Source organism: Calonectris borealis, chromosome 37 (genome assembly GCF_964195595.1).
Source record: "Calonectris borealis chromosome 37, bCalBor7.hap1.2, whole genome shotgun sequence".
Lineage (NCBI taxonomy): Eukaryota > Metazoa > Chordata > Aves > Procellariiformes > Procellariidae > Calonectris > Calonectris borealis.
The window spans coordinates 683,736-696,896 of record NC_134348.1 but is presented as its reverse complement, the minus strand read 5'-3'; the positions used below and the strand labels follow the sequence as shown (position 1 = coordinate 696,896).

At 65.9% G+C, this 13,161-nt stretch overlaps 3 protein-coding genes across 5 annotated transcripts in view; 2 read left to right on the top strand and 1 right to left on the bottom strand.

Moving 5' to 3' along the window:
- The window catches only part of LOC142074495 (neurexin-2-beta-like), a gene marked incomplete at its 5' end in the record, with an annotated part of 16,796 nt that extends 16,280 nt beyond the window's left edge, over positions 1 to 516 (top strand). The window contains one exon of the mRNA XM_075135145.1: positions 1 to 516. This exon is cut by the window's left edge and continues 617 nt beyond it. Within this exon, the coding sequence (XP_074991246.1) occupies positions 1 to 123 (123 nt within the window).
- LOC142074545 (uncharacterized) overlaps positions 1 to 8,573 on the bottom strand; it is a 10,842-nt gene extending 2,269 nt beyond the window's left edge. The window contains exon 1 of the mRNA XM_075135242.1: positions 8,500 to 8,573. The gene's annotated coding sequence lies outside the window, so the exon portion shown is untranslated. The remainder of the gene's footprint in view (positions 1 to 8,499) is intronic.
- Positions 713 to 13,161, top strand: LOC142074544 (FERM domain-containing protein 8-like). Of its 3 annotated transcripts, XM_075135240.1 has the most exons (10): positions 713 to 889; positions 1,475 to 1,642; positions 3,669 to 3,770; positions 4,331 to 4,389; positions 4,487 to 4,653; positions 5,130 to 5,327; positions 6,102 to 6,225; positions 6,387 to 6,572; positions 7,352 to 7,565; positions 7,768 to 8,072. In XM_075135240.1, the coding sequence occupies exons 1-10, from the start codon at positions 850 to 852 to the stop codon at positions 7,875 to 7,877; spliced, it is 1,368 nt and encodes a 455-aa protein (XP_074991341.1). In that variant the 5' UTR covers positions 713 to 849; the 3' UTR covers positions 7,878 to 8,072. The 3 variants fall into 3 exon arrangements, 2 of the variants coding, with proteins under 2 accessions (XP_074991341.1, XP_074991342.1); XM_075135241.1 differs by lacking the exons at positions 7,352 to 7,565; positions 7,768 to 8,072 and adding an exon at positions 10,535 to 13,161; XR_012670630.1 differs by lacking the exons at positions 1,475 to 1,642; positions 4,487 to 4,653; positions 5,130 to 5,327 and adding an exon at positions 10,535 to 13,161 and having other exon boundaries at positions 7,768 to 8,739.

Here is a 13,161-nt window from a genome sequence, read left to right as displayed (position 1 = left end):
GGGGGGGTCCCCAACGCCGCCGCCCCCCCCGGCGGGGGGACCCCCAAGGAGAAGGTGCCCCCCGCCCCCCCCAAGGCGCCCGGCAAGGCCCGACGCAACAAGGACAAGGAGTACTATGTCTGACGGGGGGACGCGCCCCGTCCCCCCCCAAATCGGGCCGTCACCCGCCTCCTCGACCCCCCCACGGGTGGCACCGGCACCCCCGGGTGGCACCTGTGTGGTCGTGTGTGTCCCCCCCAAGGGCAAAGGGGGCGCGGGGGGGGTCCCCGCGCGCCCGGGGGGCGTCCGAGGGGCCTGGGGGGCGCGGGCCCCCCCACCCCGCCCCACCCCTTTTAATTGGTTTTTTTACCGCCCCCCGGGTCTTTCTTTGGGTTTATTTTTTAATTTCTAAAGCCCCGGTCGGGGTCGGGACCCGCCGGGTCCCCTGCCCCCCTCGGGGCCCCCCACCCGCCCCCCCCAAGACCCCCGGGCCCCTCCGCCGCGCACAGAGGAATACACGGTTCTATACTTCGTACAGCGGCTCCGCCTCTTCCTGCGCCGCCCCCGGGACCCCCAGGACCCCCCGGGACCCCCAGGACCCCCCGAGACCCCCCTGGGGGGGTCCCAGTCCTCCGGGTCCTCCCCGCCGCCAGGGGGAGCCGCCGCCGCCTCCTCCTCTGGCCGCCCGCGGGGCGGGGCGGGGCGGGGCGTGACGTCCCGGGGCGCGGCTCCTCCCCCTGCACCCGCGGCGCTTCCGCCCGGCGCGGGAACGGCGCGCGGAACGCCCGGAGCCCTGACCCCGGCGTGACCCCGCGCTGACCCCGGCGTGACCCTCCCCGCCGCGACCCCGCCCTGACCCCGGCCCCGCGCATGGAGGGGGAGGGGGCGCCCGCGCCCCCCGGCGCTGCCGGTGAGGGGGCGGGGCCCGGACGCCGGGGTCCGCTGGGGGCGGGGCTGTTGGGCCCGGACGCCGGGGGCCCGGGGGGCGGTGGGGCCCCGGGGGGGGGCTGGGGGTCCCCGGGGGGGCGGTGGGGCCCGGACACCTGGGTGCCCCGGGCGGCTGTGGGTCAGCCGGACGCCCGGGTCCCTTTGGGGGGGTGCCGGTGGGTGCCGGCCCCGGGGGGGGGAGGTCGGTGAGTCCCCGTGGGTGCCGGTGTGTCCCGGGGTGACCCGTGGGTCCCCGTGGGGTGACCCCTGGGTCCCGGTGTGACGCCCCCCCCAGCCCCCGCCGCGCTGCCGGACGGCTCGGGGGTGCCGGTAGGTCCCGGTGTGTCCCCGTGGGTCCCTCTGGGGTCCCCGTGGGGTGACCCGTGGGTCCCGGTGTGTCCCCGTGGGCTGACGCGCTCCCCCCAGCCCCCGCCGCGCTGCTGTTCCTGCCGGACGGCTCGGGGGTGCCGGTGGGTCCCGGTGGGGTCCCGCGGGTGCCTGTGGGGTGACCTGTGGGTCCCTCCGGGGTCCCCGTGGGGTGTCCCGCGGGCTGACGCGCTCCCCCCAGCCCCCGCCGCGCTGCTGTTCCTGCCGGACGGCTCGGGGGTGCCGCTGGCGCTGGAGCCGCCGCCGGGGCCCGCGGCCGGGGAGCTGCTGCGCCGCCTGCAGGGGGCGCTGCGCCTCCCGCCCGCCGCCAGCGAGGCGCTGGCGCTCTGGCTGGTCTCGCCCCTGCTGGGTGAGGGGGGCGGGGCCCCGGGGGGCGGGGGCGGGGGGCCGGCCCCGGGGGCGCTGTGGGTCGGACGGGGGGGTCCATTCCCGGGGGCCCGTGGAGTCTGGTAAGGGCCCGGGTCCCTGGGTGGCCGTGGGTCCTGGGTGGCCATGGGTGGCCATGGGTCCCTGGGTGGCTGTGGGTCATGGGTGGCCATGGGTCCTGGGTGGCCATGGGTGGCCATGGGTCCCTGGGTGGCCGTGGGTCCTGGGTGGCCATGGGTCCCTGGGTGGCCGTGGGTCCTGGGTGGCCATGGGTCCTGGGTGGCTGTGGGTGGCCATGGGTCCCTGGGTGGCTGTGGGTCCTGGGTAGCCATGGGTCCTGGGTGGCCATGGGTGGCCATGGGTCCTGGGTGGCCATGGGTAGCCATGGGTCCTGGGTGGCTGTGGGTGGCCATGGGTCCCTGGGTGGCCGTGGGTCCTGGGTGGCCATGGGTCCTGGGTGGCCATGGGTGGCCATGGGTCCCTGGGTGGCCGTGGGTGGCCATGGGTCCTGGGTGGCCATGGGTCCTGGGTGGCCATGGGTCCCTGGGTGGCTGTGGGTCCTGGGTGGCCATGGGTCCCTGGGTGGCTGTGGGTGGCCGTGGGTCTATGGGTGGCTGTGGGTGGCCGTGAGTCCCTGGGTGGCCATGGGTGGCCATGGGTCCCTGGGTGGCCGTGGGTCCTGGGTGGCCATGGGTGGCCATGGGTCCCTGGGTGGCTGTGGGTGGCCGTGAGTCCCTGGGTGGCCATGGGTGGCCATGGGTCCCTGGGTGGCCGTGGGTCCTGGGTAGCCATGGGTCCCTGGGTGGCTGTGGGTCCTGGGTAGCCATGGGTCCTGGGTGGCTGTGGGTGGCCATGGGTCCCTGGATGGCCATGGGTGGCCATGGGTCCCTGGGTGGCTGTGGGTCCTGGGTGGCCATGGGTCCATGGGTGGCTGTGGGTGGCCATGGGTCCCTGGGTGGCTGTGGGTCTATGGGTGGCCATGGGTCCCTGGGTGGCTGTGGGTGGCCGTGGGTCCCTGGATGGCCATGGGTGGCCATGGGTCCCTGGGTGGCTGTGGGTCCTGGGTGGCTGTGGGTCCTGGGTGGCCATGGGTCCATGGGTGGCTGTGGGTGGCCGTGGGTCCCTGGGTGGCCGTGGGTCTATGGGTGGCCATGGGTCCATGGGTGGCTGTGGGTGGCCGTGGGTCCTGGGTGGCCATGGGTCTATGGGTGGCCATGGGTCCATGGGTGGCTGTGGGTGGCCGTGGGTCCCTGGGTGGCTGTGGGTCTATGGGTGGCCGTGGGTCCCTGGGTGGCCGTGGGTCTATGGGTGGCCATGGGTCCATAGGTGGCTGTGGGTGGCCATGGGTCCCTGGGTGGCCATGGGTCCATGGGTGGCTGTGGGTGGCCGTGGGTCCTGGGTGGCCGTGGGTTGCAGGTGGCTGTGGGTAGCTGTGGGTCCATGGGTCCCAGGTGGCCATGGACGGCTGTAGGTCCCTGGATGGCCATGGGTCCTGGGTGGCCATGGGTGGCTGTGGGTGACCATGGGTGGCGGGTGGCTGTGGGTCCCAGGTGGCCATGGGTGGCTGTGGGTGGCGGGTGGCTGTGGGTCCCAGGGGGCTGTGGGTCCCAGGTGGCCATGGATGGCTGTAGGTCCCTGGATGGCCATGGGTCCTGGGTGACCATGGGTGGCGGGTGGCTGTGGGTCCCAGGTGGCCGTGGGTGGCCGTGGGTGGCGGGTGGCCATGGGTCATGGGTGGCCATGGGTCATGGGTGGCTGTGGGTGGCGGGTGGCTGTGGGTCCCAGGGGGCTGTGGGTCCCAGGTGGCCATGGATGGCTGTAGGTCCCTGGATGGCCATGGGTCCTGGGTGGCTGTGGGTGGCGGGTGGCTGTGGGTCCCAGGTGGCCGTGGGTGGCGGGTGGCCATGGGTCATGGGTGGCTGTGGGTGCTGGGTGGCTGTGGGTGGCGGGTGGCTGTGGGTCCCGGGTGGCCGCGGGTGGCCGCGGGTGCCAGCCTGCCGCCCCCCCAGAGGTGCAGCTGAAGCCGCGGCACCGTCCCCTGCGCCTGGTGCGGCAGTGGCCGGAGCTGCTGCTGCGCTTCAGCCTCGGCTCCCACGCCGACATCGCCCAGGGTGAGCCCCGCGCCCCGCCGGGGGGCCCCGGGGTGGGGGGTCCCCGGGGTGGGGCGGCCCCGGGGTGGGGTCCCCGGGGTGGGGGGTCCCTGGGCTGGGGGGGTCCCCGAGGTGGGGGGGTCCCTGGAGTCGGGGTTCCCCAGGGTGGCAGGGTCACCCTGGGGTGAGGGGGTCACTGGGCTGGGGGGTTCCCCAGGGTGGCAGGGTCACCCTGGGGTGGGGGGGTCCCCGGGGTGGGGCGGCCCCGCGGTGGGGGGTCCCCGGGGTGGGGGGTCCCCGGGGTGGGGCGGCCCCGGAGTGGGGGGGTCCCCGGGGTGGGGGGTCCCTGGGCCTGGGGGGTCCCCGAGGTGGGGGGGTCCCTGGAGTCGGGGGTCCCCAGGGTGGCAGAGTCACCCTGGGGTGAGGGGATCACTGGGCTGGGGGGTTCCCCAGGGTGGCAGGGTCACCCTGGGGTGGGGGGTCCCTGGGGTGGGGTTCCCGGGGGGGGTCCCCAGGGTGGGGGTCCCCGGGGCGGGGTCCCCGGACGCCGGGGTCCCCTCTCACGCCCCCCCGCCCCCCAGACGAGCCCTGCCTGCAGCTGCGCAGGAACGTCTTCTTCCCCAAGGGCAAGGAGCTGGAGGTGAGCGGGGCCGGGACCCCCACCTGCATGCGGGGTCCTGGGGGGGCCCCTGAGGGGGTCGCGGGGCGACGCGCGGGGTGACGGTGGGTCCCCGCAGCTGGAGGAGGAGGAGCTGCTGCGGCTGCTGTACGAGGAGGCGCGGGGGAACCTGCTGGGGGGGCGCTACCCCGTGGACCCCCCCGACGGGGAGGAGCTGGGGGCCCTGGCCTGCCGCCTGCGCCTGGGCCCCTTCCAGCCCGGCCGCCACACGGCCCACAGCCTGCGGTCAGCACCCGCCCCCGGCACCCCGACCCCGGCACCCCGACCCCGGCACCCCGACCCCCGGCACCTCGACCCCCAGCACCCCGACCCCGGCACCCCGACCCCCGGCACCTCGACCCCCGGCACCCCGATCCTGGCACCCCGACCCCCGACACCCCAACCCTGGCACCCGACCCCCGACACCCCGACCCCGGCACCTCGACCCCGGCACCCGACCCCCGACACCCCAACCCCCGGCACCTCGACCCCGGCACCCCGACCCCGACACCCCGACCCCGGCACCCCGACCCCAGCACCTCGACCCCCGGCACCTCGACCCCCGGCACCCCGACACCTGGCACCCCACCCGTGGCACCCCCACCCCTGGCACCCCACCCCTGGCACCCCACCCCATGGCCCCCCACCCCCCCAGCACCCACGCCGTGGCCCCAGTGCCCAGCCCCCCCCTCGCGCAGCCCCTCACGCCCTCCCCCCCCCAGGCCACTGCTGGGGGAGCTGCTGCCGCCACCCCCGGGGCGGGGGGGGCTGTGGGGGGCCCTGCGCCGGTGGGGCCCCCGCCCGCCCCCCCCCGAGGAGGGGCTGCTCCGGGCCTTCGCCCGCACCCCCGGCCCCCAGGCCCCCCCCGCCGCCCTCTACCGCGCCTTCCTGCGCCGCTGCCACGCCCTGCCCTACTACGGGTGAGTGGGGGCCCTGCCCCACGGACCCCCCCGCGGACCCCCAGGGACCCCGGGGACCCCAGCGCCTGGGCCCCAGGGACCCCCAGGGACCCCCGTGTCTGGGCCCCAGGGACCCCCACGGACGCCCAGGGACCCCAGTGTCCGGGCCCCACAGACCCCCAGGGACCCCTGGGGACCCCAGCATCTGGGCCCCACAGACCCCCAGGGACCCCCGGGGACCCCAGCATCCAGGCCCCACAGACCCCCAGGGACCCCCAGGGACCCCAATGTCTGGGCCCCAGGGACCCCCAGGGACCCCCAGAGACCGCAGCATCTGGGCCCCAATGGACCCCCGGGGACCCCAGCGTCTGGGCCCCACAGACCCCTAGGGACCCCCGGGGACCCCAGCGTCCAGGCCCCACAGACCCCCAGGGACCCCAATGTCTGGGCCCCAGGGACCCCCAGGGACCCCCAGGGACCCCCAGAGACCGCAGCATCTGGGCCCCAATGGACCCCTAGGGACCCCAGCGTCCCGGGCCCCACGGACCCCCAGGGACCCCAGTGTCCAGGGACCCCCAGGGACCCCAGCGTCCAGGCCCCAAGGACCCCCAGGGACCCCAGCGTCCGGGCCCCAGGGACCCCCAGGGACCCCAGCGTCCGGGCCCCAAGGACCCCCAGGGACCCCAGTGTCCAGGCCCCACAGCCACCCAGGGGACCCCGGTGTCCGGGCAGGGACGCCCCCCCGCTTGCGCCCCACAAGTGCACCCGGGGACCCAGGCATCCCCCCCCCCCCAGGTGCGCCTTCTTCCCGGGGGCCATCGACCGCCCCCCCGGGGGGCTGCTGGCCCGGGGGGGGCTGCGGCCCGTCAGCGTCGCCGTGGGGCTGGAGGGCGTCACCATCATCGACCCCCGGGAGAAGGTAACGGGGGGGGCTGCGGGGCAGGGTCGGTGCTGGGGGGGGTCTATGGGGCAGGATCAGGCCCGTAGTGGGGGCTGGGGGCGGGCTGGGGGCTGGGGGGCGGGTTGGGGGGCGTCACGGGGCAGGGGGGGACGCCGCGGGGCTGACCCCTGCCCCCCCAGCACGTGCTGCTGACGCTGACCTTCCCCGAGCTGTGCTGGGAGCTGGTGGGCGCCGTGGGGCAGGAGGGGGACGGCGCCGTGGGGCAGGAGGGGGACGCCGTGGGGCCCCCCCAGCTGTGGCTGGAGTTCGACGGCGACCACGAGGGTGCCCCCGTCAACCGCCTGCTGCGGGTGTTCTCCCCCCAGGTCAGACCCACGGCCGCGACCCACAGATCCCCACGGGGGGGGGGCGGGGGCGGTGGGGGAGCAGTGGGGCGCAGCTGGGCCCTCCCAGAGTGGTTGGGGGGCAGTGGGGAGCAGTTGGGGGGCAGTGGGGGCTGTTGGGGAGCAGTGGGGAGCAATTTGGGCCACTGGGGGCTGTAGGGGGGCACTTGTGGGGCAGTGGGGGGTGTTTGGGGGGCATTGGGGGGTATTGGGGAGCAGTTGGGGGGCAGCAGGGGGTGTTGGGGAGCAGTGGGGAGCAATTTGGGCCACTGGGGGCTGTTGGGGGGCACTTGTGGGGCAGTGGGGGGTGTTTGGGAGGCACTGGGGAGCAGTTGGGGGGCACTTGTGGGGCAGTGGGGGGTGTTGGGGGGCACTGGGGAGCAGTTGGGGGGCAGTGGGGGTTGTTGGGGGGCACTGGGGAGCAGTGGGGGGGCAATGGGGGGTGTTGGGAGGCACTGGGGAGCAGTGGGGGGGCAGTGGGGGGTGTTGGGGGGCACTGGGGAGCAGTGGGGGGGCAGTGGGGTTGTTGGGGGGCACTGAGGAGCAGTGGGGGGGCAGTGGGGGGTGTTGGGGGGCACTGGGGGGCAGTGGGGGGGCAATGGGGGTTGTTGGGGGCACTGGGGAGCAGTGGGGGGGCAGTGGGGGGTGTTGGGGGGCACTGGGGAGCAGTGGGGGGGCAGTGGGGGTTGTTGGGGGCACTGGGGAGCAGTTGGGGGGCAGCGGGGGGGGCGGGGGGCTCCGCGTGCTGACCTCGCCCGCAGGCAGAGCTGATGAGCGCCCTCATCGAGTGCTGCATCGAGCTGGGGGGGCCGGGCCCGCCCCCGCCCGCCCCGGGGCCGCCGCCCCCCCCCGCGACCGAGGCCGAGGCCGAGGCGGAGGCGGAGACCCCCGCGCGGGGCGCCCCCTTGCGGCGGCAGGAGAGCGTCACCCGCCCGCGCCTCCAGCGCCTGGCGACCATCGACTACGTGCAGGAGGGTGGGACGGGGGGCACGGGGGGGCCCGGGGGGGACCCGGGTGCGGGGGGGCACGGGGGGGGCCGGGGGAACGTGGGGGGGACCCTGGCATCGGGGGGGGGGAGGGGGGACCTGGGACTTGGGGGGCCCGCATGGCACCCGGGGGGGGGACACACACGGGGGGGTGGAGGCCTGCGCTGACCCCCCCGTGTGTCCCCCCCCAGGGCAGGAGCTGCGGCGGGTGAAGCCCCCCCGGCGCTCGGGGTCCTTCTTCGGGCGGGGGGGGGGCTCCTACACCCCCGTGTCAGGGGGGGCCGGGCTGGAGCAGGGCTGAGCCCCCCCCCTCCAGCGCAGACTGGGAGCACTGGGAGCTCCCCCCCGCTGGACTGGGGGTACTGGGAGCCCCCCCAGCGCAGACTGGGAGCACTGGGAGTCCCCAGCGAGGGACCTGACCCCGGAGGGACCCAGCCGTCTGGGACCCCCCCACCTTGTACCGACCCCCCCCGCACACTAATAAACTGCACAGGGACACGGGCGTCACCGTCACCCCCGGGCCCCCCCGCGGGTTTGGGGCCGATTCAGGGCGGTTTGGGACATCAGAGTGGTTTGGGGCAGATCAGGGCCGGTTTGGGGCAGATCGGGGCAGTTTGGAACTCGTTTGGGACGTTTTGGGGCGGTTTGGGGCAGATTTTAGGCTAATTCAGGGCAGTTTAAGGCTAATTCTGGGCATTTTGGGGCTAATTCAGGGTGGTTTGGGGCCGATGGGTGGGCAGCGTTGCCAAATGGCGGCCCCACGTGACGGCGGCCATTTTAGGGCTGGGGGGTGGACATGCGTGTGTGCGTGTCACGGGGGACACGCGTGTGTGCGTGTCACGGGGCCTCGTGTTTCACAGGGCAGCCTCCCCTCATTAGCGCTAACCTAACGAGCACCTCGACGCCGCCTGCACCTCGCTCACCCCGTAGCCTCCTTTGGGGCAAATCCAGCCGATTTAGGGTCGCTGCTCTCCTCTCCCGTCCAGCCTTCGCGGCCCTGGGCACAAAAACACCCCAAAATTCAACTATTTCACTGTTTAACCCCATTTTCCCCCTCGCTCCCCGCCAGCCAGGGGCTATTTTTAACCAACCGTACCGTATTGTTTTTACAAATAAAGCCCCAGAACACCCCCGGCTCTGCGGCAAAACTGCCTCAGCTCCAGGTAACTTTTTAAGGGAGAATCTGTGATTTGGGAAAGCTTCGTGCTCTGAAAGGGGGGTTTAAGTGTTATTGGGGCTTAAGTGACACGGGTGAACACCGGCTGTGAAATCGAGCAGGTTTACAAACCGAGAAGGGGGAAAACATGTAAATATTTGGGGAGATAAAGTAAACACTTCGGCGAATGGCTTCCTGAGGGAGACCGCGAGGACGCGCCGTCCCCTCCCCCCTTCCCTCAGAGGGAGGACGGGACGTCCTTGTGAGCGAACGCCATTTTGGGTCGGTGGAGCGGCTCGTTTCTGAATAAAATGGGGTTTTTCGGTTAGGGAACCGCCAGGGACGTGCCCCGGCGCTGGGCTGAGCGGCGGTTTCGGCGGCATTTGGGCCAAAAGTCGCGCTTTGCCCGAAGGACGGGCTCCGCGGCGGGAGGGCACCCATTTTCTGAGGTAAAATCAAGGGGGAAAGGGGTTTTTTTTTTTACTTTTTCGTCTCTCCCGGCTCCTCGCTGCAAGCGGGGGATGGGGCTCCGCGTCGGCTGAGCCCCCCCCCCAATTTGGGGGAGGGGAGGGAAGGAGCGAGCGCGCCCTGCGCCCGCCCCCGCCGCCGCCCCCGCGGCCACTGCGGCAGGAGAGGCGGGCGGGGCGGTGGGCGGGGCGAGCGGGGCGCATGCGCAGTGTCGCGCTGCGCCACCCGCAGCGGCCCGGCCGGCCGGCGCCGGTTAGAGCCGGCCGGGTCCGCGTCACCGCCGGCGCCGCCTCAGCGCGTATCCCTCCGCCGGCCGGGCCCGCCCCCCAAATGCCTGTTTTTTTGCCTGTAAATGGGCGTGGAGGAGGTATAAACTTAAAGTTAAAGCTCGGGGGGAGGGGGAGCGAAGGGGGGGAGGGGGTTTTGTGCCGTTTTAGCGGCGGTTTGGGGGTCCCCGGTTGGGATGAGTGCGAGGAACGCGGTACAGTACCCCTCTCCCCTCTTTCCTGAGGTAATTTTTGTGTGAAAAGTCGTTAAAAAGGGCTGGTTTCCAAGAGGGAGAAAAGCCTCAGGAAAAGGGTGCCTTCAGGATGCAAGAAGGGTGAGGAATTGGGGGGGTTCACCCCAAAACCCTGTGGAGAGCGGGCTGGGGAGGGAGGTGGAGGAGCCCCCACCTTGTGGGCTCAAAAAGGGGCTGACTGCCTAAAAGAAGCAGCTGAACAACTGCAGGTTTCAGCTTGCTGCTGTTTTTTGAGGCCTCCCCCACGGTTCTGCGCTGAGTCGGGGCCAAAATCTGTACCCTGGGCCTCAAAACCGGCTTAAATTGGCCTAATAATGCTGGCAGAGCTGTTGGGCCTCTTTTGGGCTCATTTTGAGGATTTTTAGTGCTATCCCAGTTAAAAAAACCCAATACGCTTTTTCACCCAGCAGTGCCTTCTTACTCTTTTTTTTTCTGATAAAACCCCGGGTTTTGGTGAAAACCAGGTTCACCTTTCCAATGGAAAATGCCTTAAAATGGACTCTCCAGGCCCACCCCTGAGGGAAAAACAGCTTTTGGGGGCATTTCCATGCAGAAACATGAACTCTGGCCATGTCGCAGCCGATAAAATAATTTTAAAGCTGAAATCGGGGGGGGTTGGGTGGGTATGTCCTTAAAAACAGCCAGAAATGGGCAAAAATCATCACTGAGGTGAATTCGCCCCCCAAAATACAGTTGTGAGCAAGGGGAGGCGTCTTCCTACAGCAGAAATGGTGGAAAAACCCTGGTTTTGTGGGTCTTAGTGGCAGAATAATGCAACAAAATAATAATAACAGCAAAACGTCTTCTCCCGCAGGAAACGCCCTGGAAACGCGGTGGAAAAACTCGCCCTGTGCCTGCTGAATGCCTCGTTGGCTTCGTCAGCGGCTTTAATTAGCCCTGGATCGGCTTTAATTACAGGTTTCGGGGCGGGGGGGTGTCCTCTCCGCCAGCACTTTTGGGGTGTCGTTTCCTGCCCGGAAACACCTCAAAATGCCACAAAAGGGGATTTTTTTTTTCACCAGATTGACAACAGGCTGTGCCATGACTCAGCACAGCCTTGAAATTGTGTGAAATGCAGAGATTTTTGGTGTATTTTCATGGAAAGGAAGAAGTCAAAAAGGGCTGTTTAGGCTTTGCTAGAAAGGGGAGAAAATAATTGTAAAAAAAAAAAAAAAGGTTTGTTCAGGCTTTGCTAGAAGTGGTCAAAATATTTATTAAAAAAAGGGTTGTTTGGGCTTTTCTGGAAAGGGGTGAAGATAAATGTTAAAAAAGGGTCGTTTGAGCTTTGCTGGAAACAAGGGAAATAGGTGAAAAAAAGGGTTTCTGGGGTCTGTGTGTCCCCCTCAAGAGCCAAGCAGCGCTCCCCTTTCTTCCCGAGATTCGTGACCGTTTTGGGGAGAAAAGGAGCCTTTTTTGGAAGGGCCCGGACCCATGACGCAGCAAGAGCAAAAACGATGTTAGATATTACTAAATAACAAGAATGCTCTAAAATCGTCCAGAAAGGTCAGAGCGGGGTTTTTTTGTCCAGAAGAGGCAAAATCGAGCAAAAAGTTGGTGTTAAATTTAACCATTTTCATGCTAAAACAGACGGGGCGGCCGACTGCCTCCCACTGCCGGGATGATTTATGGGGAAAAAAAGAAAAAAAAGAAAAAGGAAAAAAAAAAAAAAAGAAGAGGAGGTTTTTTCGCATGCTGGAACAGGATTGATTTTTTTTGGCCGCTGCCCTTTTTTGGCGATTTTGGGGACTATTTCTTTGGCCCCCCCGCGGAGGCGGCTGCGGCAGCGCTGACGTGGATCGGCTTTATAACGGGGGGGCCCAGCGCGGGCGGGCGGCTCTGCGAGGAAACAGCCCCAAATCGCGATTAATTCTTGCGGTAACGGCGATTCCCTCGGCGGGAAGAGCCAGAGCCGGCTGCGGCGCTTCTCCGGCGGTGAAAAAAGCTCTTAAAGCTGCTTTATTTTTAAAAAAAAGCTCTTAAAGCTGCTTTATTTAAAGAAAAAATGATGGGAAAGCTGTTTCCTGTAAAGAAAAAAAAGCTCTTAAAGCTGTTTTCTTTTTCTGAATTCTTAAAATCTGGCAATTCAATCGCTTGGGAAAGCCGGAGCGAGCTTGGGTACTTTTTTTAATGAAAAGCTCTCAAAGCTGCTTTATTAAAAAAAAAAAAGCTCTTAAAGCTGTTTTCTTTTTAAAAAAGCTCTTAAAGCTGTTTTATTTTTTAAAAACTAAGCTCTTAAAGCTGTTTTCTTAAAAAAACGAAGCTCTTAAGGCTGTTTTCTTTTAAGAAAGAGAAGCTTTCGAAGCAGTTTTATTTTTTTTAATTCTTAAAATACTGTCATTTGATAGTTTAGAAAAGCCGGAGCGAGCTAGGGCGCTTTTTTAATGAAAAAAAGCTTTCAAAGCTGCTTTACTTTTTTTTAAAAAAAAAAAGCGCTCTTAAAGCTGTTTTCTTTTAAAAAAAGCTCTTAAAGCTGTTTTAAGTTTTTTTAACAAGCTCCTAAAGCTGCTTTCTTTAAGGAAAAGCTGTTACAGCTTTTTTCCTTGTTTCTCCTACGAAGCAGCGCCGGGCCGGGGGAGCGCAGGTTGGGTGCGGGTGTGGATGTTTCGGGAGAGTTTGGGGTGAAATGCGGCATTTTAAGACAAGACAGAAGATTGCTGGCAAAGGAAGATGGATTGAGAGAGGAGATAATTGGGGGAAAAAAAGGAAAAATCAAGAGCGAAGATAAACCTTGGCAGGGAGCGAGATTAACGGCTTGAAGAGAGAAATGAGGGAGTTCAATTTTTTTTTTTTTCCCCCAGCCGGGGCCGCTGGGGGAAAAAAAGGACTTTTTTGGTAAAAGGCGGCGGCTGGTGGCCGGGAAGGAGGCGCTGGGCAGGGCAACCACGGGGAAGAGGAGAAAGAAGTGAGAAAAGAGGAAAAAAGAGAGAAAAGAGGAAAAAAAAAAGAGCCAGGGCAAGTTGGCGAAGCTGGAGGAAATAAATCTTAAAAATTAAGAGCCCGTGGAGATGGGTGAAGCTGGAGGAGAAAATAGAGGGGAAAAAAGAGAGAAAAGAGAGAAAAAAGAGAGAAAATAGAGGAGAAAAGAGAGAAAAACAGAAAATAGAGAAAAGAAAAAATAATCTGCTGGAAATTGGAGAAGATAGAAAAAAAAGAAAAATCAGAGGAGCCGGTGGAAATTGGTGAAGCTAGAGGAGGAAAGAGGAAAAAAACCAGGCAAAAATGAGAAAAAAGAAAGAAACAAAAGAGGAGAAAAAAAAAAAGAGAAAAAATAAAAGAGGAAAGAGATGAAAGAGAAAAAAATAAAGGAGAAAAAAAAAGGAGAAAGGAAAAAAATAAAGGAGAAAAGAGAAAAAAATACGAGAAAAGAGAAAAAATAAAAGAAAATAGAAGAGGAAGTAGAGGGAAAAAAAAGACAAATAAGAAAATGAGGATAAAAGAAAA